Raw genomic sequence first — 26,117 nt, forward strand, 5'->3', positions numbered from 1 at the left:
TTGGAGGGGAGAGATGTCTGGACATGGTAAAGCCTTTTTAGTTAGACCAGTGGTTCTTAACCTTGTTGGAGGTACTGAACCCCACCAGTTTCATATGCGCAGCCACCGAACCCTTCTTTAGTGAAAAATAAAATGTTTTTCAAATTCAAGACAAAGTTATATGATCTTTTACTGGTGCACAACCGTGCATGAACATCACCTTGTTCAAAGAACAAAACCAACACAGTGCATGAAATCGTAACAAATTACACACCTGCAAATCAGTTTGGGTTCTGCTGTTGCCGTAGCCCTAATTTGCCGACAGAGAGAAGTTTTTATGTACACGATGAGTCGAGTGTGGCTTGAGTGGAGGCTCCACCGAACCCTTGAGGCCGACTCACCGAACCCCTAGGGTTCGATCGAACCCTGGTTAAGAACCACTGAGTTAGACATACTGTCTTTTTACATATTTTCAAAAACCCTATTGTGACCATTGTCAGGGGACAAACCCACCACACTCCAAAAACTTTACAACTGAAGAAGTCTTTAGAATGAAAGGGGAAACGTCAGCAAACAAGAAAGGTCCAGTTGTCTCAATTCAACCAGAGTACCATGACCTGGGTGACTAAGCTCTCCACAGGCATAAATCAAGGAAGCTCGTAGTGCGTCAGGACTTTCACACCGTCTTGTAAGTCTGCCAATAATGAACTCATTCATGAAGTCGTTCATCAACGTCTGAATACCTCAATAACGACGTCAAAGTCTGTTCCAAATAGAGGATTTGTGGGTTTGATTGTCATCTGCAGCTTCCCTGGTTTTTCTCTCTCATTGTTCGGCTCTCTTATTCGACGTCCCGCCTTCTCGCAGATCTCTCTCTCTTTCTTAGAACCTGAGAAGAAGACACAAATTGGACCTTAGTTATTAATTAATTGCCTGTACCAGAAAATCACTCCATTAGTTGTCCGCGTAGCAATTATTCGCCTTCACATACTGTATGGATGTCGATTATCATGTAACCATCAGATAGTTCCATGATTTCTGCGTTGTCGTCCCGTGTGATGATGTGACTCTACGTCTGACACTGAAAAATTCTCATGTTGACTTGATCCCGCCTCTTTTGTGCCAGTGTTCCCACAATATCATGATATCAGAATGAATCATATAGTACATAATTGTATTATATTTTAGTGTGGAATGCTAGAAAAGTTTTGATAATGTCAAATATAACGGACTTAAACTTTTGCAGCTTGTTAATTGTTTTTGGCGACACTTAGTGGTCACAATAATTTATTAAATTAAACACTGTTATCGGCAGAGGTGGGTAGTAACGCGCTACATTTACTCCGTTACATTTACTTGAGTTACTTTTGGGATAAATTGTACTTCTACGAGTAGTTTTTATGCAACATACTTTTACTTTTACTTGAGTATATTTATAGAGAAGAAACGCTCCATTTATCTACATTCAGTTCGCTACTCGCTACTTTTTTTTTATCGATCTGTTAATGTTTGTTTTGGTTTGTCACAGACTTTCAAAGTAGAATCCACGCATGCCTGCGTTTCACCAATCACATGCAGTCACTGGTGACGTTGGACCAATCAAACAGTGCCAGGCGGTCACATGACCCGACTTAAACAAGTTAAAAAACTTATTGGGGTGTTACCATTTAGTGGTCCATTGTACAGAATATGTACTGTACTGTGCAATCTACTAATAAAAGTTTCAATCAATCAATCAAAAGTGTAAAGGAAAAAAGACACTTTTTATTGCAACCTTACTTCCCGTCAAAAGCCTAAAGACTGATCGCACAGTTCCTGTCTTCACAATAAAAGTGCCGCTCCATCGCGCCTGCGCTAACAAAATAAGAGTCTCCAAAAGCCAGCACAAACAAGCTAGCAAGATACGGAGTTTGCAGCCAATGTATTTCTTGTAAAGTGTATAAAAACGAATATGGAAGCTGGACAAATAAGATGCCAAAAACCAACGACTTTCATGTGGTATTAGACAGAGAGGAGGAACTTTTTTTCTCCGCCATTTGAAAACGTGAACGTTATCAGCACTATACTGTCTGATTCCAATCAATGCAAGTCATCAGAATCAGGTAATACACCAACTTATATTCTTGTCTTCATGAAAGATAGGAATCTATGTGTTAAACATGCATATATATTCATTAAAACACCTTTAACATGTAAACAAAAACGGCAAAATAAATCAATATAAATTATATACTGTATATATAAATGTATGTATATGTGTTTTGGCAAACTCTACAGAAGGCCTCATGTCCAAATATAAGTTTGGCTCCCATTTCCCCCAGAGGACACACATGGAATTACAGACACAAAATCCCAACAGCTGAAGACCATCACTAATCAGGAAGGCTCTCACCTGAAGCAATCAAATCCACTCTTTTTAAGTCTGCAGCTCCAGCTCAGACGTCATGCCAACAAACACTGCTCGAGGACAAATTACCAAATACAGAAGAGGCCAACAAACACTGCTCCAGGAGAATTGACCAAATACAGAAGTGACAACTGTTTACAGAGACCAGGGTGGCTGACGGTGAGATTACTTTATATTATTTTGATGTTTGGATTTGATATGTTGGATTTATTTTAATTGCCAAGTGGTTGGTTGTTAAATGTTTAAATGTCAAATCCAAGCTGTTAAGGGTCACTATATATACTTTTGGAAACACGTTTACTTTAAAAATGGTTTATTGTAATTTGTTTATATTTGTCCCTAATTACTTTTGTATTCGTCCACCTTTTTCAAAGGTTTTTCACCTTACAGTTATTCGATGAAAAAAAAAAGAGACAATCAAGTCCAAAATAAAAGGAGAAACAAATATTTGTCTCATCATTGGATTAAAACAAAGAGTGAAGTCCCAGTGAAACCCCTGGTCAAAATATCAAAACCCTTTTCAAGTTAGGGGAGAACACAAAGAAACCAAACATAACTTGACAATATGTGTGTGTGTGTATATATATATATATATATATATATATATATATAGTGTGTGTGTGTGTGTGTAAATGTGAGGTAGATCACCTCGACTTGGTCATTTATTAAGTAATTGATAAACGTTTAAAAACTAATTGGGGTGTTACCATTTAGTGGTCGATTGTACAGAATATGTACTGTACTGTGCAATCTACTAATACAAGTTTCAATCAATCAATGCCTACTGAGCCTATTATGCTGTTAATTTATTGTGGCTCAATGTGCCTTATTTTAATGTACTATTATTTAATATATATCATTGTTTTAGTTGCTTAAGAGATATTCCTGGCTCTGAATTTGCTCATTGCTATTTTTGTTTTTGTGCATTATTTGTTGCCGTAATCATTAAACAATCAAGTTACTCATCAGTTACTCAGTACTTGAGTAGTTTTTTCACAACATACTTTTTACTTTTACTCAAGTAAATATTTGGGTGACTACTCCTTACTTTTACTTGAGTAATACATCTCTAAAGTAACAGTACTCTTACTTGAGTACAATTTCTGGCTACTCTACCCACCTCTGGTTATCGGATACTCTACAGAAGCCTATTAGACTAATTCGCATCTCCTTTGGAGACCTTGAAACATATTCAACCAAATATATATGATATCCTTTTAAACTGACAAATGTTGTGTTATGGACTACAATATTTTTGAATTAGGACACTTGTTACGTGTGTCTTGCTTGTGTGCTATTGTGTGCTTAGCTGTTGTGTAGCTGCTAGCTCCTGGTAGCCTATCATTTTTATATTTTTGTAAACGACTTCACTAAAATACAAGAAAAGACCAAACTCGAGTACATATTGGAAGACATTTAGATGTTGTGAATTATGTTTATATAGCGCCTTTCTTTAGTCATTCAAATCGCTTTTACATAGTGAAACCCAATATCTTCGTTACATTTAAATCAGTATGGGTGGGTAAAGTGCGTTGCTCAAGGACACAACGGCAGTGACTAGGATCGCGGAGGTGGGGATCGAACCTGGAACCCTCAAGTTACTGGCACTACCACTCTACCAACCGAGCCATACCGCATATATTTTTTTTTTACTGGTACCTGTCATGTCTTTGATCATGTTTGGTTATGGTTTTTGGACTCTTTGTGCACTCTTGTTTTGTCACCATGGCAACCATTAGTTTCACCTGTCATGTGTTCGGACTCACGTACCTGTCACTAATCAAGTCTGTATTATTTAAGCTTGAAGTTGCCAGGCGTCATACTCAACGCTCCACGCCGTTCACGCTCACTTTGGTTATGTATCACTCTGTTTCATGCCATGTTTACTGCTTCATGCCATTTCATAGTTCATGCTGCCCTGCTCTTTTCTTTCCAAGTAAGTTTTGTATATTCTTGTCACGTTGAGCGACTCTTTTGTTTCATGTCCATAGTTTTGCCTTTGTGGCAGTTTTTGTTTCTCAGCCAAGTTTGTTCTCCACCTTGTGCGCGCCTTCTGTTTGCACTGTTTTATAGATATATTAAATCATGTATTCACCTTCACGTCAAGTCCTTTTGCATCTCGGGAAAACTGTCCTCTCAGTATACTTCATCATAGTCCAAATTATGACAGTATCGGACCGATATTCAATATCGATATTTAATCAGGACACCCCTGGTTTTTATATCTGTCCGGATGGTGCTACTTTTTTTTTAATCTAAATCCATGCAATACAATTTCATACCTACCTAGTAATATGATGTAAGTGTAGTGGTGTTAGGTAATGATGTGTAAGCAAAATAAAAAGGGGTTGTGTGTTAATCTATTTTTTTCTGTAAAAAAAACAACAAAACTCACTGTAGCTGTCTAAACATGCCCCGAAATAGAGATAGTACAAACCCCGTTTTCATATGAGTTGGGAAATTGTGTTATTTAAAATGATTTGTAAATAATTTTCAACCCATATTCAGTTGAATATGCTACAAAGACAACATATTTGATGTTTAAACTGATAAACGTTTTTTTTTGCAAATAATTATTAACTTTAGAATTTGATGCCAGTTACATGTGACAAAGAACTTTGGAAAGGTGGCAATAAATACTGATAAAGTTGAGGAATGCTCATCAAACACTTATTTGGAACGTCCCACAGGTGTGGAGGCTAATTGGGAACAGGTGGGTGCCATGATCGGGTATAAAAACAGCTTCCTGAAAGATGCTTAGTCTTTCACAAGAAAGGATGGGGCGAGGTACACCCCTTTGTGCACAACTGCATGAGCAAATGGTCAAACAGTTTAAGAACAATGTTTCTCAAAGTGCAATTGCAAAAGATTTAGGGATTTCAACATCTACGGTCCATAATATCATCAAAAGGTTCAGAGAATCTGGAGAAATCAATCCACGTAAGCGGCATGGCCGGAAACCAACATTGAATGACCGTGACCTTCGATCCCTCGGATGGCACTGTATCAAAAACCGACATCAATCTCTAAAGGATATCACCACATGGGCTCAGGAACACTTCAGAAAACCACTGTCACTAAATACAGTTTATCGCTACATCTGTAAGTGCAAGTTAAAGCTCTACTATGCAAAGCAAAATCCATTTATCAACAACATCCAGAAAGGCTGCCGGCTTCTGTGGGCTTGAGATCATCTAAGATAGACTGATGCAAAGTGGAAAAGTGTTTTGTGGTCTGACCAGTCCACATTTCAAATTATTTTTGGAAATATTCGACATCGTGTCATCCGGACCAAAGGGGAAGCGAACCATCCAGACTGTTATCGCCAGCATCTGTGATAGGAAGGGGTGCGTTACTGCCAAAGGCATGGGTAACTTGCACATCTGTGAAGGCACCATTAATGCTGAAAGGTACATACAGGTTTTGGAACAACATATGCTGCCATCTAAGCGCCGTCTTTTTCATGGAAGCCCCTGCTTATTTCAGCAAGACAATGCAAAGCCACATTCAGCACGTGTTACAACACCGTGGTTTCGTAACAAAAAGAGTGCGGGTACTTTCCTGGCCCGCCTGCAGTCCAGACCTGTCTCCCTTGGAAAATGTGTGGCGCATTATGAAACGTAAAATACGACAGTGGAGACCCCGGACTGTTGAACGACTGAAGCTCTACATAAAACAAGAATGGGAAAGAATTCCACTTTCAAAGCTTCAAGAATTAGTTTCCTCAGTTCCCAAACGTTTATTGAGTGTTGTTAAAAGAAAAGGTGATGTAATACAGTGGTGAACATGCCCTTTCCCAACTACTTTGTCACGTCTTGCAGCTATGAAATTCTAAGTTAATTATTTGCACAAAAAAAAAAAAAAATTGAGTTTGAACATCAAATATGTTGTCTTTGTAGCGCATTCAACTGAGTGTTGGTGGAAAAGGATTTGCAAATCATTGTATTTTGTTTATATTTACATCTAACACAATTTCTTAACTCATATGGAAACGGGGTTTGTAGATTGGATTCACTTACCTTCTGGATATTTGTATTGGAGAGTGATATCTTCCCTGCGGTCGCTGAAGGGACTTTTAGTACTGATGTTCCTCCCAACGCTGTTTTCGTCCACGCTGATCTGTAAAGATAAGCGTCATCATTGCTACCATGAATTGATTAACGTGGACCCCGACTTAAACTAAGTTGAAAAAATTATTCTGGTGTTACCATTTAGTGGTCAATTGTATGGAATATGTACTGTACTGTGCAATCTACTAATAAAAGTTTCAATGAATCAATCATACTGCCACAGAGGTTTATGTGAAAGATTCGTGAATGCTAACTGGATAGAGAAATGGATGTTGATAAACGAGTGGAAGCAGTCACCTTCTGTCTTTGACCATCTCTCCGGACCATCCACTTGATGATGTCGGCGTTCACCTCAGCAAATATGAACGGAGCATCGAACTTGACGCCCAGATTTCCTTCTTTGATGGCCGTCACAGGACATGGACCACAGCAGTACTCACCTGTGTTGCAAAAACCTCACTTTATTCCAACATAGCAACTCCAGGAGAGAGGATGGAGATGCATTGCAGCAAGTTACAAATCAATCAATCAATAAATGTTTATTTACACAGCCCTAATCACAAGTGTCTCAGAGAGGTGCATAAGCCACAACGACATTCTCAGTTCAGAGGCCACATAAGGGCAAGGAAAAACTCACAACCCAGTGGGATGTCAATGTGAATGATTGTGAGAAACCTTGGAGAGGACCGCAGATGTGGGTGACATAAGGCGGTCTGTCAAAACGTTTTTAGCATTCAATCAGACATTATTGTAAAGTTTTGTATTAGTGTTCCTAAAAATAGGACACATTTTTTTCTCTAAATGTGGCCCCAGAGTCAAAATAATTCCCCAGACCTGGTTTAGCATAATATTGCGAAAGTCCAGTCCATAGTGAATCTAACATAATAGCGAGAGTCCAGTCCATAGTGGATCTAACATAATATTGCGAAAGTCCAGGCCATAGTGGATCTAACATAATATTGCGAAAGTCCAGTCCATAGTGGATCTAACATAATAGCGAGAGTCCAGTCCATAGTGGATCTAACATAATATTGCGAAAGTCCAGGCCATAGTGGATCTAACATAATATTGCGAAAGTCCAGTCCATAATGGAGCTAACATAATAGTGAGAGTCCAGTCCATAGTGGATCTAACATAATATTGAGAGTCCAGTCCAGGGTGGATCTAACATAATAGTGAGAGTCCAGTCCAGGGTGGATCTAACATAATATTGCAAAAGTCCAGTCCATAGTGGATCTAACATAATAGTGAGAGTCCAGTCCATAGTGGATCTAACATAATAGTGTGAGAGTACAGTTCATAATGGATCTAACATTATAGTGAGAGTCCAGTCCATAGTGGATCTAACATGATAGTGAGAGTCCAGTCCATAGTGGATCTAACATAATAGTGAGAGTCCAGTCCAGGGTGGATCTAACATAATATTGCGAAAGTCCAGTCCATAGTGGATCTAACATAATAGTGAGAGTCCAGTCCATAGTGGATCTAACGTAATAGCGAGAGTCCAGTTCATAGTGGGTCTATCATAATATTGTGAGAGTCTAGTTGGATCTAACATAATAGTGAGAGTCCAGTCCATAGTGGATCTAACATAATAGCGAGAGTCCAGTCCATAGTGGATCTAACATCATAGTGAGAGTCCAGTCCATAGTGGATCTAACATCATAGTGAGAGTCCAGTCCAGGGTGGATCTAACATAATATTGCAAAAGTCCAGTCCATAGTGGATCTAACATAATAGTGAGAGTCCAGTCCATGGTGGATCTAACATAATAGTGAGAGTCCAGTCCAGGGTGGATTTAACATAATATTGCGAAAGTCCAGTCCATAGTGGATCTACCATAATAGTGAGAGTCCAGTCCATAGTGGATCTAACATTATAGTGAGAGTCCAGTCCAGGGTGGATCTAACATAATATTGCAAAAGTCCAGTCCATAGTGGATCTAACATAATAGTGAGAGTCCAGTCCATGGTGGATCTAACATAATAGTGAGAGTCCAGTCCAGGGTGGATCTAACATAATATTGCGAAAGTCCAGTCCATAGTGGATCTAACATAATAGTGAGAGTCCAGTCCATAGTGGATCGAATATAATAGTAAGAGTCCAGTCCAGGGTGGATCTAACATAATATTGCGAAAGTCCAGTCCATAGTGGATCTAACATAATAGTGAGAGTCCAGTCCATAGTGGGTCTATCATAATATTGTGAGAGTCTAGTTGGATCTAACATAATAGTGAGAGTCCAGTCCATAGTGGATCTAACATAATAGCGAGAGTCCAGTCCATAGTGGATCTAACATAATAGCGAGAGTCCAGTCCATAGTGGATCTAACATAATAGTGTGAGAGTACAGTTCATAATGGATCTAACATAATAGCGTGAGAGTCCAGTCCATAGTGGATCTAACATAATAGTGAGAGTCCAGTCCATAGTGGATCTAACATTATAGTGAGAGTCCAGTCCATAGTGGATCTAACATTATAGTGAGAGTCCAGTCCATAGTGGATCTAACATGATAGTGAGAGTCCAGTCCATAGTGGATCTAACATAATAGTAAGAGTCCAGTCCAGGGTGGATCTAACAAAATAGTGCGAAAGTCCAGTCCATAGTGGATCGAACATAATAGTAAGAGTCCAGTCCATAGTGGATCTAGCATAATAGTGTGAGAGTACAGTTCATAATGGATCTAACATAATAGTGATAGTCCAGTCCATAGTGGGTCTAATATTATAGTGAGAGTCCAGTCCATAGTGGATCTAACATGATAGTGAGAGTCCAGTCCATAGTGGATCTAACATAATAGTGAGAGTCCAGTCCATAGTGGGTCTAATATTGTAGTGAGAGTCCAGTCCATAGTGGATCTAACATGATAGTGAGAGTCCAGTCCATAGTGGATCTAACATAATAGTAAGAGTCCAGTCCAGGGTGGATCTAACAAAATAGTGCGAAAGTCCAGTCCATAGTGGATCCAACATAATAGTGAGAGTCCAGTCCATAGTGGATCCAACATAAAAGTGAGAGTCCACTCCATAGTGGACCTAACATAATAGTGAGAGTCCACTCCATAGTGGACCTAACATAATAGCGAGAGTCCAGTCCATAGTGGATCTAACATAATAGTGAGAGTCCAGTCCATAGTGGATCTAACATAATAGTGAGAGTCCAGTCCATAGTGGATCTAACATAATAGTGAGAGTCCAGTCCATAGTGGATCTAACATAATAGTGAGAGTCCAGTCCATAGTGGGTCTAATATTATAGTGAGAGTCCAGTCCATAGTGGATCTAACATGATAGTGAGAGTCCAGTCCATAGTGGATCTAACATAATAGTGAGAGTCCAGTCCATAGTGGATCTAACATAATAGTGTGAGAGTACAGTTCATAATGGATCTAACATAATAGTGAGAGTCCAGTCCATAGTGGGTTTAATATTGTAGTGAGAGTCCAGTCCATAGTGGATCTAACATGATAGTGAGAGTCCAGTCCATAGTGGATCTAACATAATAGTAAGAGTCCAGTCCAGGGTGGATCTAACAAAATAGTGCGAAAGTCCAGTCCATAGTGGATCCAACATAATAGTGAGAGTCCAGTCCATAGTGGATCCAACATAAAAGTGAGAGTCCACTCCATAGTGGACCTAACATAATAGTGAGAGTCCACTCCATAGTGGACCTAACATAATAGTGAGAGTCCAGTCCATAGTGGACCTAACATAATAGTGAGAGTCCAGTCCATAGTGGACCTAACATAATAGTGAGAGTCCAGTCCATAGTGGATCTAACATAATAGTGAGAGTCCAGTCCATAGTGGGTCTAATATTATAGTGAGAGTCCAGTCCATAGTGGATCTAACATGATAGTGAGAGTCCAGTCCATAGTGGATCTAACATAATAGTGAGAGTCCAGTCCATAGTGGATCTAACATAATAGTGAGAGTCCAGTCCATAGTGGATCTAACATAATAGTGAGAGTCCAGTCCATAGTGGGTCTAATATTATAGTGAGAGTCCAGTCCATAGTGGATCTAACATAATAGTGTGAGTCCAGTCCATAGTGGGTCTAATATTTTAGTGAGAGTCCAGTCCATAGTGGATCTAACATGATAGTGAGAGTCCAGTCCATAGTGGATCTAACATAATAGTAAGAGTCCAGTCCAGAGTGGATCTAATAAAATAGTGCGAAAGTCCAGTCCATAGTGGATCCAACTTAATAGTGAGAGTCCAGTCCATAGTGGATCCAACATAATAGTGAGAGTCCAGTCCATAGTGGGTCTAACATAATATTGTGAGAGTCTAGTTGGATCTAACATAATAATGAGAGTCCAGTCCGTAGTGGATCTAACATAATAGTGTGAGAGTCCAGTCCATAGTGGATCTAAAATAATAGGGAGAGTCCAGTCCGTAGTGGATCTAACATAATAGTGAGAGTCCAGTCCATAGTGGATCTGACATAATAGTGAGAGTCCAGTCCATAGTGGATCTGACATAATAGTGAGAGTCCAGTCCATAGTGGATCCACCATAATAGTGAGAGTCCAGTCCATAGTGGGGCCAGTAGGAGACCATCCCGAGCAGAACTTTTAATAACAAAAAAAAGGTTCAAATCTTCTTACTCGATAGTGTCGGACAGTTTAGAAATAATTGGAATGTACCATCGCTTAGTTCTTGAGGGGTCGGGTCCAGAACCTGCCAGCCATCATTTCCTTTTGGGAGGTCAACCCTGCTCATCCAGGACTCCACCCAACAGTGGAAGTTCCTAACACCGCAGTAAGAACCAGGTTGTGAGATCTAGCTGATGTGTGTTTGTGCTTCTTGACCTACCAGCTGCTGTCTGACTTCCCTCTGGTATCCAGGCTCTCCAGTCTTTCATTCACCAGGAAGTCCACAGAAAGGTTTCCATCGGTGTCATGGGCAGAAGAGTAGTTGGTGATGGTGCGTGTTGGGATTCCCAGGCAGCGCAGCACTGTAAGTAAACAGGCGGTAGACGGGAACTTTATCCACGAACTGAGCATCAACTATCAATTTCCTGTATTTAACCAGGTAAAAACTCATTGAGATTTAAAGGCCTACTGAAACCCACTACTACCGACCACGCAGTCTGATAGTTTATATATCAATGATGAAATATTAACATTGCAACACATGCCAATACAGCCTTTTTAGTTTACTAAATTGCAATTTTACATTTCGCGCGAAGTATCCTGTTGAAAACGTCGCGGTATGGTGACGCGTGCGCGTGACGTCACGGATTGTAGCGGACATTTTTTTCCAGCCCGATACAGGCTATAAGTCGTATGCTTTAATCGCATAATTACACAGTATTATTGGACATCTGAGTTGCTAAATTATTTGCAATTTGTTCAATTAATAATGGAGACGTCAAAGAAGAAAGATGTAGGTGGGAAGTGGTGTATTGCGGGCTGCCTTTAGCAACACAAACACAGCCGGTGTTTCTTTGTTTACATTCCCGGAAGCTAACGGTCAAGCTTTACTCAACTTAAACAAGTTGAAAAACGTATTCGGGTGTTACCATTTAGTGGTCAATTGTACGGAATATGTACTGAACTGTGCAATCTACTAAAAAAAGTATCAATCAATCAATCAATACTATGGAACAGAGCGGTCAAGCGAACATGGTTACCTACCACATGTAAATCGGCAGGTTTCGGTGAGAAAATGGTGGTATTAGGTCGGCTCTTACCGTAGTTAAGAGCGGAGAGCTTGCGTCATGCCTCCTGCAGCTGCAGACTCTCTTGCCTCCTCCAACCGGCCGCCCCCGACCGTCAGATGCTTACACCGCGGAGGGGGGGGTGGGAATCTCAGCCCAGCTGCCTTGCCTCGTCGAGGAACGTGGCTTCCATCGAAGACACTGGTGGTCACCACACCTGTGGCCACACCCCTCCGACTTTCAGGTACGACCATATAATCTCACTAAAACACTAGTAACACAATAATCAGATAAGGGATTTTCCAGAATTATCCGAGTAAATGTGTCTAATAACATCTGAATTCACTGCCCTTGTCTTTTTTTTCCTTCTAGTCAATCAATCAATCAATCAATGTTTATCTATATAGCCTTAAATCACAAATGTCTCAAAGGACTGTACAAACCATTACGACTACGACATCCTCGGAAGAACCCACAAAAGGGCAAGGAAAACTCACACCCAGTGGGCAGGGAGAATTCACATCCAGTGGGACGCCAGTGACAATGCTGACTATGAGAAATCTTGGAGAGGACCCCCCCCCCCCTCGAGGGGACCAAAAGCAATGGATGTCGAGCGGGTCTAACATGCTACTGTGATACTGGATCTAACATAATATTGCGAAAGTCCAGGCCATAGTGGATCTAACATAATAGTGTGAGAGTACAGTCCTTCCCTTTAACTTTCCTCATCCACTAATCTTTCATCCTCGTTCAATTTAATGGGGAAATCGTCGCTTTCTCGGTCCAGATCGCTCTCGCTGCTGGTGGACATGATTGTAAACAATGTTCAGATGTGAAGACCTCCACAACCCGTGACGTCACGCGCACATCGTCTGCTACTTCCGGTACAGGCAAGGCTTTTTTATTAGCGACCAAAAGTTGCGAACTTTATCGTCGATGTTCTCTACTAAATCCTTTCAGCAAAAATATGGCAATATCGCAAAATGATCAAGTATGACACATAGAATGGACCTGCTATCCCCGTTTGAATAAGAACATCTCATTTCAGTAGGCCTTTAAATCTCTTTCTCAAGAGTGACCTGACTAAGGGTCAGTGTATCCCCAACCTATCATCTCTATTAGAGTGTCCGCCCTGAGATCGGTAGGTCGTGAGTTCAAAGCCCGGCCGAGTCACAGTCAAGACTTTCTGGTTTTGGGTTTGTGTTTGCTCAAGGTGCTTTGCACTTTCACCGTCTTAAACTCTTGCAAGTTAGGGTATTTGTGGATGTTCAATGGTCTGTAGATTGGTCAATCCAATCCAATCCACACTATTTATATAGCACATTTAAACAACAATAACATTTCCAAAGTGCTGCATAGCCATGTTAAAATCAATATTAAAAAAACAATCATATGCTCCACCAATGACTGAATAAAAACAAAAAATAAATAAATATCAATCAATCAATCAATGTTTACTTATATAGCCCTAAATCAGTAGTGTCTCAAAGGGCTGCACAAACCACAACACAAACCACTACGACATCCTCGGTAGGCCCACGTCGTCGGTGACAATGATGACTATGAGAACCTTGGAGAGGAGGAAAGCAATGGATGTCGAGCGGGTCTAACATGATACTGTGAAAGTTCAATCCATAACGGATCCAACACAGTCGCAAGAGTCCAGTCCAAAGCGGATCCAACACAGCAGCGAGAGTCCCGTTCACGGCGGAGCCAGCAGGAAAACATCCCAAGCGGAGGCGGATCAGCAGCGCAGAGATGTCCCCAGAGGCAAGCAGTACATGGCCACCGGATCGGACCGGACCCCCTCCACAAGGGAGAGTGGGACATAGGAGAAAAAGAAAAGAAACGGCAGATCAACTGGTCTAAAAAGGGAGTCTATTTAAAGGCTAGAGTATACAAATGAGTTTTAAGGTGAGACTTAAATGCTTCTACTGAGGTGGCATCTCGAACTGTTACCGGGAGGCCATTCCAGAGTACTGGAGCCCGAAATGAAAACGCTCTATAGCCCGCAGACTTTTTTTGGGCTTTTGGAATCACTAATAAGCCGGAGTCCTTTGAACGCAGATTTCTTGCCGGGACATATGGTACAATACAATCGGCAAGATAGGATGGAGCTAGACCGTGTAGTATTTTATACGTAAGTAGTAAAACCTTAAAGTCACATCTTAAGTGCACAGGAAGTCAGTGCAGGTGAGCCAGTATAGGCGTAATATGATCAAACTTTCTTGTTCTTGTCAAAAGTCTAGCAGCCGCATTTTGTACCAACTGTAATCTTTTAATGCTAGACATGGGGAGACCCGAAAATAATACGTTACAGTAATCGAGACGAGACGTAACAAACGCATGGATAATGATCTCAGCGTCTTTAGTGGACAGAATGGAGCGAATTTTAGCGATATTACGGAGATGAAAGAAGGCCGTTTTAGGAGAGAGTTGGGTCGAAGATAATACCCAGATTCTTTACCGAGTCGCCTTGTTTAATTGTTTGGTTGTCAAATGTTAGAGTTGTATTATTAAATGGAGGTCGGTGTCTAGCAGGACCGATAATCAGCATTTCCGTTTTTTTGGCGTTGAGTTGCAAAAAGTTAGCGGACATCCATTGTTTAATTTCATTAAGACACGCCTCCAGCTGACTACAATCCGGCGTGTTGGTCAGCTTTAGGGGCATGTAGAGATGGGTGTCATCAGCATAACAGTGAAAGCTAACACCGTATTTGCGTATGATGTCACCTAGCGGCAGCATGTAGATGCTGAAGAGTGCAGGGCCAAGGACCGAACCCTGGGGAACTCCACACATTACCTTAACGTAGTCCGAGGTCACATTGTTATGGGAGACACACTGCATCCTATCAGTAAGATAAGAGTTAAACCAAGACAGGGCTAAGTCTGACATACCAATTCGTGTTTTGATACGTTCTAATAAAATATTATGATCGATGGTATCGAAAGCAGCGCTAAGATCGAGGAGCAGCAACATAGATGACGCATCAGAATCCATCGTTAGCAATAGATTATTAGTCATTTTTGCGAGGGCTGTCTCCGTGGAGTGATTTGCCCTGAAACCGGATTGAAAGGTTTCACAGAGATTGTTAGACGCTAAGTGTTCATTTAACTGCTCAGCAAAAAATTTTTCGAGGATTTTTGAAATAAAGGGAAGGTGAGACACGGGTCGGTAGTTTACCATGAGGTCAGGATCAAGGTTAGGTCTTTTAAGAATAGGATGAATAACCGCTTTTTTGAATGCTAGGGGAACAGTGCCCGAGGAAAGTGATAAGTTTATAATATTTAGCACTGATGGACCTAATAATACAAAGATCTCCTTGATCAGTTTCCCAGGAAGTGGGTCAAGTAAACATGTTGTTTGTTTTATTCCATTTACACGTTGTAACAATTCCTCTAATGTTATTTCCTCAAAACGAGAGAAACTATTTTGTAGGGCAGTATCCGCCGTATCTACAATCGTTTCAGTGTTAATAGAACCCAGTTGTAGCTGGGACGCATTGTTTTTAATCTCCTTTCTAATGACTTCAATTTTCTTACTAAAGAATTGCATAAAGTCATCAGCTGAGTGGGTGGAGCTACTGGAAGGAGTCCCTTGTTGGGTTAGCGATGCTACTGTACTAAACAAAAATTTAGGATCATTTTTATTACGGTGGATGAGATTTGAGTAATATTTAGCTTTAGCTAAGGTAAGCATGTGTTTATAAGTTATTAAACCATCACTCCATGCTTGATGGTGCACCTCAAGTTTAGTCGTGCGCCATTTGCGTTCCAGCTTCCTACATAATAATTTCTGAGCTCTAATTTTTTTCTGTAAACCACGGGGTACGCTTTTTTGGAGCCTTTTTTAACTTTAGCGGTGCTATACTATCAATGGTTTCGCGCAGGGCATCGTTAAAGTTGTTAGTGAGGTTATCAATAGAGCCCACATACTTTGGGAATGGTGCCATTACCGAGGGCAGTAGGTCAGCAAGAGTTGTCGTTGTGGCCGTATTAATTTTGCGGCTGCTATAGCAGTTATTATTATTATTATTATTAGCTTGCCGAACATGAGTCTGAACTTCAAATTTTATAAGGTAATGATCGGACAATACTTTAGTATACGGGAGTATCGTAACTTTGGAAACGGTGATACCCCTGACAAGCACTAGGTCTATCGTATTATCGGCGTGTGTCACTAGATCAGCAACGAACTCTGAGAATTCATTGATAAAGTCCGAATAGGGCCCTGGGGGGCGGTAGATAACAGCCAGGTGTAGAGGCGGCGGTGTGACAGACCTCATTGTAAGCACCTCAAACGATTTATATCTATTATTTATGTTAGGACTAAGGTTAAAGTTTTCGTTGTGTATTAGTGCGACCCCCCCACCCCTTTTAAGAATATGAAACCAATGTATAAAAAAACAATATAAAAACAAATATGATTAAAAACTATTTTAAAGGGTAAAATCAATTAAAACAGTAAAATAGAAATCAAAGTGTATAAAAAAACAGAGGACAACAGAGGACCACACAACTCACGTAGTCTTAAAAGCCAAAGAATAAAAGTGGGTCTGAAACCAATGTATAAAAAAACAATATAAAAACAAATATGATTAAAAAATATTTTAAAGGGTAAAATCAATTAAAACAGTAAAATAGAAATCAAAGTGTATAAAAAACACAGAGGACAACAGAGGGTCACACAACTCACGTAGTGTTAAAAGCCAAAGAATAAAAGTGGGTCTTAAGACAAGACTTAAAACACTCCACTGTGGAAGCAGTTGGAAAATGGAGGGGCAGAATGTTCCCCAACTTCTACCAACAGGTGGGGAATTTCCCAACTCATATGGAAACGGTGTTTGTAAATACTCGTTCGGTACACCCCCGTACCGAACCAAAACCCCCGTACCGAAACGGTTCAATACAAATACACGTACCGTTACACCCCTAGTTGTATGTAATGATCGATATATTAAGGACTGTCATGCCGAACTAGTCACTGCAGTGTGTGTGCTGATGTAGACTAACCAATGAAGGTGGGCGTACTCACCAATCACTTGTGCTACGTCTACAAAAATGAGTGTCGTGATGGCCCGCAGACTCACCTGTGCAGGCGACAGCAGCATAGACCCAACACTGGCCGTATTTGACCGGCCTGGTCCTGCCTCGGCTCCACTTTTGGAGGATGGGCACGCTGCCGTTCCATCGGTTAGGCGGGACTCCGTCAGAATACGGCTCATGCCAGCGGCCCACCAACACACCCCTGTCGCCGTTGGAGTTCACCTGTATGAGCCACACAACATTAGGCTGTTCTGTGACGCGATAGAAACGTTCTTCAGTCCATCGTACCATGGCGGAGATGATCCTGCTGACATAGACGGGGTCCCATCTGTGCTCCAGGTCCTTCTCCGGGTTTCTCAAGGCATCATTGGAGTTGTCCAGGATTTCAAAGCAGATGTCCATCACGCGGTCCTCAAACTAACAGAACAACGCGAGTGAGTGTATGAGACACAATGGAGGACGGTGGAAACCAAGCATTTTCCCATCGAACTGCGAAAGGGTGACGCTCTTGTTTGTGCGGTCTGCTTCCACTCTCACACTCTCCTTCCAGAAGCTTCCTCTGTCCAACTGTCAGGATTTATGATCCGGTGGACAGTGTCTGCTGTCACCCTGCCGTGACATACCACACGCATGCCAACGCACCTGTCCGTAATGCCAAGGGACGCTTCTGATGGAGTACCATGAGCCAGTGTAAATCATTCCATGCTCATTCATGATGTACTCCTGAAGGAGCTTCTCCTCGCTGAGGTGCACAGCATCATCTAAAAGATCAATGACAAAACCCAATCAATTACAAACTTAAGGCCCGGGGGCCGTATCTGGCTCCTAAACATCATTTTATATGGCCTAAGGAAAATATGCATCGATGAAGTACCTTATCTTTTCGGACTAAATGTATTTTTTCTTTCCATTTTGACAAAAAAACATATACATACATACAGTACATACATACATATAGTGTACACTATTAGATTTCCTATTATGCAGCTCATTTTATTTGACAGTTATTGAAATATCTTGTGTGACATCATGCACAAAAGTGCACTTTATTTGTTTTAAACTATTGTAGTGGCGTTCCGTACAAAAAGTGCACTTTGACTTAGTGTTAATAGCTTGTTTTAAAATGTCTGTGACAATCTTGCAATTTCTGTTTTGAAGTGACATGAATGTTTGTGCCACTGATTAATAAATGTTTAATAAATACACTTTTGGTCAATTGCCTTAGTTGTGATTTCCCTCTCTGCATGAAAGTTTAAAAGTAGCATATGTTAATGCAGTATGAAGAAGAATGTTTGAATGTAGACACATAGAATCATCATACTGCTGTGATTATATGCATCAAGTGTTCGTTCAAGGCTAAGGCAAAATATGGAGATATATATGGTGTATCGCGATATGGCCTAAAAATAGAGATAAAAATATTGTAGTTGGACACCCATCTCATAAAAAATCCGCACCCAACGAGCAAATAGGCTCTGACGAATAAATATGAATTTTTTTTTTTTGTCGCCTATTATCATTGTGGCGCCCTTTTGCAGAACTGTAACCCATATCAAAGTGGGTCTGTCAAAGTTTGTTGTTGACGAACCCCAAGATGCAGAGAAGGAGGGAGGCATTTTGCAGGAAAACATGATTTAGTTTAAAACACTAAGAAAACAAACAAACAAAGGGTTCACACAAAAAAGCGCGCACGAGGGCGGATAACAAACTAAGAGAGCTAGCATGGGAGCTAGAAAATAAAAGGAGCTTAACATGGAAGCTAGCAAAAACAAAAAGGGTCTAGCTTGGAAGCTAGCAGGTATCTAGCAGGAAACAAAAGTCGTACTTGTAAAATGAAAGAACAAACTGGAAGCAGGGAACAAAAAACAGTAAGCTACAAACATCAAACGAATATAGCTTACCGCTACGCTGCAAAGACACGACAAGGTACGACACGACAGGAGCGATAATACATGACAAGAGCGACAAGAAGTGACATTGACAAATCAATAATCCAGCACTGACTGGAAGACAACGCAGGTGTAGATTCCTAAAGTAGCCTTAAGCTTGACACTCCTCTACTGTCACATTCACTCCGCTTGCTGCGGCAACAACAAAACAAAACTCCAGACGTTCTTTTTCGTTTGTATGGTTTACTTACGATATTAATAATTCAAAACATAAAACAGTCACGATGTGGGAACAAATGAATGACAAAATAAAGAGAGTTTGTTGCAGTACAAGTTGGAAAAAGTATGAATGAGAATAAGTATGAGTGAGGTCAAAAAACTGTGTAGCTCGATTCCACCACACTTGACAGCAATTACCCATAACACCTTGCGTCCAAAAACCCCCTTACCACACAGATCCTTCCCCCATATATGCACTTAAAACCGTTACGTCATCAAATCGTTTTCACAAATGTAATAATTACAATTAAAGTGAGCTTTATATAATTACTCTAAGCATTCAATATATACATTTTCTTATCATGCAAATAAAATAAATAGTCCCCTTTTGGCTGAATAAACATAAAGCACCTTTAATAAAATGTAAATTAACTTAAACAGTATTTAGGCTCCTACAGCAGGTATAAATAGGAGCGGGCTTATTGACACCAGGTGTGGCCAGGTGCCCATCAGCTGCAGCTGAGGGGAAACTAAGCACTCAGGGAGACAACAGGAAGCAGAACCAAAATAAGAGTGCTGACAGGAATTAAGGACAGGAAATACTAAACACACAGAGGAAAAACTAAAACACAAACTGTCAGTGGCAAGCCTGACAGGGTCAGCTCTCCAGCTGTGCCTGTTTGAGTTTCATTTCCCCATTAGATGGTGTCATCACTAATACGCCGACGTTTCTTTCAACAGAGGTCTAGACTGAACAAATATCACCTTTGCACCAGGGGTTGAAGAGCAGATGGAAGTCAACCTTCTCGTTCTTCTCCGAAACGCGTCCATCGGGAGTCATCAGCAACACGTCCAGGCGGTAATGGCCGACGATGGCGTCTGCCGGGCTGTGCAGAGTCAACAGCACGCCGTCGCGGTCTCCCTCCTGCGTGAAGCGCCATCCCTCTTTGCTGCTGCGCTCCTTCTCCACTTTGATCACCTTCTCCCCTCGCTTGCCTGAAGAAGCAATGGGAGGTATGACAAGGCATTCATGGGTTTACATCAAAAGACCAAAGTCTTTGGGGTTGTGGGACTTCTGACACACTTTCTTTCAGCAGGTCTCTCCGGGTTGTGTGTGTGTGCGTCTGTGTGTGTGTGTGTGTGTGCGTGTGTGTGTGTGTGTGTGTGTGTGTGTGTGTGTGTGTGTGACAGGATGATTGTACAAACCCCGTTTCCATATGAGTTGAGAATTGTGTTAGATGTAAATACAAACAACACAATTATTTGCAAATCCTTTTCAACCCATATTCAGTTGAATATGCTACAAAGACAACATATTTGATGTTTTTTTTGCAAATCATCATAATTTTAGAATTTGATGCCAGCAACACATGACCAAGAAGTTGGCAATAAATACTGATAAAGTTGAGGAATGCTCATCAAACACTTATTTGGAACATCCCACAGGTGTGCAGGCTAATTGGGAACAGGTGGGTGCCATGATTGGGTATAAAAACAGCTTCCCAAAAATGCTCAGTCTTTCACAAGAAAGGATGGGGCGAGGTACACCCCTTTGTCCACAACTGCGTGAGCAAATAGTCAAACAGTTTAAGAATAACGTTTCTCAAAGTGCAATTACAAGAAATTTTGGGATTTCAACATCTACTGTCCATAATATCATCAAAAGGTTCAGAGAATCTGGAGAAATCACTCTCCGTAAGCAGCATGGCCGGAAAACAGAATTGAATGACCGTGACCTTGACTGTATCCAAAACCGACATCAAAGGGTATCACCACATGGGCTCAGGAACACTTCATAAAACCACTGTCACTAAACACAGCTTGTTGCTACATCTGTAAGTGCAAGTTAAAGCTCTACTATGCAAAGCAAAAGCCATTTATCAACAACATCCAGAAACGCTGACGGCTTCTCTGGGCCCGAGATCATCTAAGATGGACTGATGCAAAGTGGAAAAGTGTTCTGTGGTCTGACGAGTCCACATTTCAAATTGTTTTTGGAAATATTCGACATCGTGTCATCCGAACCAAAGGGGAAGTGAACCATCCAGACTGTTATCAACGCAAAGTTCAAAAGCCAGCATCTGCGATGGTTTGGGGGTGCATTAGTGCCCAAGGCATGGATAACTTACACATCTGTGAAGGCATCAATAATGCTGAAAGGTACATACAGGTTTTGGAACAACATATGCTGCCATCTAAGCGCCTTCTTTTTCATGGACGCCTCTGCTTATTTCAGCAAGACAATGCCAAGCCACATTCAGCCCGTGTTACAACAGTGTGGCTTCATAAAAAAATAGTGCGGGTACTTTCCTGGCCCGCCTGCAGTCCAGACCTGTCTCCCATGGAAAATGTGTGGCGCATTATGAAGCGTAAAATACGACAGCGGAGACCCCGGACTGTTGAACGACTGAAGCTCTACATAAAACAAGAATGGCAAAGAATTAAACCTTCAAAGCTTCAATAATTAGTTTCCTCAGTTCTCAAACATTTATTGAGTGTTGCTAAAAGAGAAAAGGTGATGTAATACAGTGGTGAACATGCCCTTTCCCAACTAATTTGGCAAATGTTGCAGCCATGAAATTCTATGTTAATTATTATTTGCAAAAAAGAATAAAAACATAGTTTATGAGTTTGAACATCAAATATGTTGTCTTTGTGGCATATTCAACTGAATATGGGTTGAAAATGATTTGCAAATCATTGTATTCCGTTTATATTTACATCTAACACAATTCCCCAACTCATATGGAAACGGGGTTTGTAGAAGACTCTTTAAAACTATTATTGGACATTACCGTGTTTGTGTAACGTTTTGTGGTGTTTTAACAACAGTATTGGTGCTGTGTTGTTAAGAAGCTACCAGCTAACATCTCACTGTTTGGCTTGGATTGCTGCTGCTAATGTGGCTAATTCACACATGCTAATTTGTTCTTGATATTATGTCTCTAATACTATACTTTAAACAAAAATGACATAAATGACACGATTATTAAGTTTTTTACTTGTTTATCTCATATGTGAGTCATAACTGACTTAACAGTTTTTCTGGAGATCTGTTTTATTTCATTGTAGTATACAGTATGTGTAAATAATTTGGTAAAAATTGAAAAAGGAGTAGAAATAAAAAACTAAATGTGCATATGTCAATTATACAATGTATCAATGTACCATGAATTGATTAACGTGGACCCCGACTTAAACAAGTTGAAAAACTTATTGGGGTGTTACCATTCAATGGTCAATTGGACGGAATATGTACTGTACTGTGCAATCTACTAATACAAGTTCCAATCAATCAATCACTTTGTAACAGTATACCTGTTCAAATTTAACTTTAACCAACCGACCAACATAAATTATGTAAAATAGATACAAAAACAAAGATATAATTTTTTTAAATTAAGTTTTTCCATATTTTTTATTCATGTTAAATGTGTTATTATAAACACAAAATACTCAATTTATCAATATTATTAATAATATTGTGCAAATATATAGTACAGTAGAGAAATAGTATGAGGACTTAAAATTTTTAAATATTTGACTTTTTATAAACTATATATATATATATATGTATATGTGTGTGTATGTATGTATGTATGTATACACATATATATATATATATATAAAAAAATGTGTGTGTGTGTGTGTGTGTGTGTGTAATGTGTATATATCTATAAGTGTATGTGTATACATGTGTGTGTGTATATATATATATATATATATATATGGTGTGTGTGTATACATATGTATATGTGCGTGTATGTATATATACAGTATATGCGTATATGTATGCGTATATATATATATATATATATATATAGGTGTGTGTATATGTATATATGTGTGTATGTATATATACACACACAGTATATGTGTATATATATACTTATACTAATTATAATATGATAATATTACATCATAATTAATAGATGCATGTGGCACATAATATTTCTCCTTACGCATTTGAGGATTTTTGGCAAATTTCTGCTTTATGTTGAAATACATCTGAAAATACTCAAATAAAAGGATATAATTGGCTACCATCTGAGAGTGGGGTCAAGGATTCCTTCTACCAGTCACTTGATGAGGCTCTCTGCCGGATCCCCAAGAATGACAAGATTTTCTTGCTTGGGGATTTTAATGCCCGAGTGGGACAGAACAGCAGGATATGGAGTGGAGTACTTGGCAAACATGGAGTTGGTCAGGTTAACTCAAATGGGATGAGATTGCTTACTCTCTGCTCAGAGCATAACCTAACCATAACCAACACCATCTTCCAGCAGAAGGCTAAATATAAGACTTTATGGATGCACCCTCGTTCTAAACATTGGCACCTCATAGACTATATCATAGAGAGGCGTAGTGACATCAAAGATGTCCTCACCACCCGTGCCATGAGAGGTGCAGAGTGCTGGACAGATCATCATCTGATTATGGCCAATGTCCACATGCAAGTGCGCCCCCCCTTGAGACGGCAAAGACCCAAAAGGAAGAAGCTAGACTGCGCCCGCCTGGAAAACCCTGACCTAAGAAATGACTTTTGCCGCTCCCTGGCTGAAAAACTTGGGGAGGTGGAGTCTTCCTTGAACTCTTCTGAGAACTCTATTGACCAAAACTGGAACTCTATCAGCTCGGCTATCTATGAGGCAGCAGCCCAAACAATCGGCTTCAAGAGCAAATACCACCAAGACTGGTTTGATGAAAACTCGGACACCATCCATGTCCTGTTGAAGGATATGCACAGAGCACACAGGGCAACCCTAGAGAACCCTTCATCCAGTAGCGCCAGGCAGAAATGGTGGAGTGCTCGAGGAGAGGTGCAAAGGGCTGTTAGAAGGATGCAGAATGAGTGGTGGAGAAAAAAGGCACATAAGATCCAAACCTTTGCCGATAAAAATGACATGCACAACTTCTACAATGCTGTCAAGAAGACCTACGGCCCAACAAACCGCTGCATCACTCCCCTGAAAACAGCAGACGGCCTGTGTACCTTGAAAGACCAATCTAGCATCTTGCTGAGATGGGCGGAACACTTTAGCACCCTGTTGAATCAGGAATCTGATGCAGACCCCACTGTTCTGGATGAACTGCCTATATTTCCTGTCATGCACAATCTGGACGAGCCCCCAACCTTCCTGGAGGTCCGATCAGCTACCCGCTCCCTCAAAAACAACAAATCCCCCGGTAATGACAACATCCCGGCTGAACTGCTGAAGCAAGGAGGATACTTCTGCACAAGAACATTGCACCGGTACATCACACAAGTCTGGGCTGAAGAGAATGTCCCACAACAATGGAGAGACGCCAATGTAGTCACTATCTACAAGAACAAGGGTGACAAGGCTGTCTGTGGCAACAGTAGGGGCATTTCACTCCTTGCTGTTGCCGGTAAAGTTCTGGCAAAAGTGATGCTCCAGAGGCTGATTAATAACATCACTGAGTCGATTCTGCCTGAATCACAGTGCGGGTTTAGAAAGTGTAGGAGCACAGTGGACATGATTTTCACAGCTAGACAGCTGCAGGAAAAATGTAGGGAACAACACCAGGACCTTTTCATGGCCTTTGTCGACCTCTCCAAAGCCTTCGACACGGTTCAGAGGGAACTTTTATGGGAAGTCCTCCTCAGGTGTGGCTGTCCCATTAAGTTTGTTAACATCCTCCGTCAGTTTCATGATGGAATGACTGCTCGAGTGACCATAGGAGGTCAAGAGTCTGCCCCCTTCCCCGTACATACAGGAGTAAGGCAGGGGTGTGTACTAGCACCAGTGCTTTTCAACATCTTCTTGCTATGTTTTACCAAGCTTCTCCACAAGGAGATTGAGGACAGGAGCGGTGTGACAGTGGACTTTCTTCGAGATGGCAACCTCTTTAATATCAGGAGGCTTCAGGCTACCACCAAACTGCAAAGGGAGAGAATTGTTGAGTTGCAGTACGCAGATGACTGTGTTCTTGTATCTCACAGCCCACAAGACCTCCAGTCTGTTCTTGCTGCTGCGGTGAGAGCGTACGGCAGGATGGGACTGATCGTCAACACCAGCAAGACGGAAGTAGTCTGCCAGTGGAGCTCCAACAAGCCATCTACATCTCCTGTCTTCACTGTTTCTGGAGAACAAATAGCAGTCGTTCCATCCTTCAAATACCTGGGGAGCATTCTTTCTAGTGACAACACTGTTGATAGTGAGGTCCAGAACAGGATTAAGCAGGCAGCGGCAGCTTTTGGGAGACTCAAGCGTCGGGTCTTCCAAAACAAGAACCTCCATCTCCACACAAAGGTCTCTGTCTATCAAGCCATCTGCCTCACTACCCTCCTCTACAGCTGTGAAGCCTGGGTAACCTACACCCGCCACATCAAGGCCCTAGAGCAGTTCCACATACGTTGCTTACAGCGCATCCTGGGGATTACATGGTGTGATCGTGTGCCTCATTCTGAAATACTCTCAAAAACCAACTGCAGGAGTATTGAGGCCATGATCACCCTGCACCAACTACGATGGCTGGGCCACGTAGTAAGGATGCCCTCAGATCGCCTGCCTCGCAAAGTGCTATACGGCCAGCTACACCATGGTCGTCGCTCTGCTGGAGGGCAGAAAAAACGATATAAAGACCAGCTGAAAACTGCACTAAGGAAGTGTAAAATCAGACCTGAGGCCCTGGAGGGTGTGGCTGCTGATCGTAACTGGCGTCAGTTGTGCCAGGATGGCAACCGGCTGTTGGAAGAGGATAGGACAGCCAGGAGACAGGAGAAAAGACTCAGGAGGAATACACCTACAGTTGCCGTTTCCACCACCACATTTACATGCCCTACCTGCAGTAGGATCTGTGCATCCAGGATAGGGCTATT

At 41.1% G+C, this 26,117-nt stretch overlaps 1 protein-coding gene across 1 annotated transcript in view; it reads right to left on the bottom strand.

Moving 5' to 3' along the window:
• Positions 1-26,117, bottom strand: part of tgm2l (transglutaminase 2, like) — a 42,309-nt gene that overhangs the window by 12,435 nt on the left and 3,757 nt on the right. The window contains 9 exon segments of the mRNA XM_061917064.1: positions 723-868; positions 6,406-6,505; positions 6,754-6,896; positions 11,104-11,207; positions 11,273-11,414; positions 17,210-17,387; positions 17,454-17,582; positions 17,808-17,926; positions 20,039-20,269. Coding sequence (XP_061773048.1) covers positions 723-868; positions 6,406-6,505; positions 6,754-6,896; positions 11,104-11,207; positions 11,273-11,414; positions 17,210-17,387; positions 17,454-17,582; positions 17,808-17,926; positions 20,039-20,269 — 1,292 coding nt within the window.

This window comes from Nerophis ophidion, linkage group LG12 (assembly GCF_033978795.1).
Source record: "Nerophis ophidion isolate RoL-2023_Sa linkage group LG12, RoL_Noph_v1.0, whole genome shotgun sequence".
Lineage (NCBI taxonomy): Eukaryota > Metazoa > Chordata > Actinopteri > Syngnathiformes > Syngnathidae > Nerophis > Nerophis ophidion.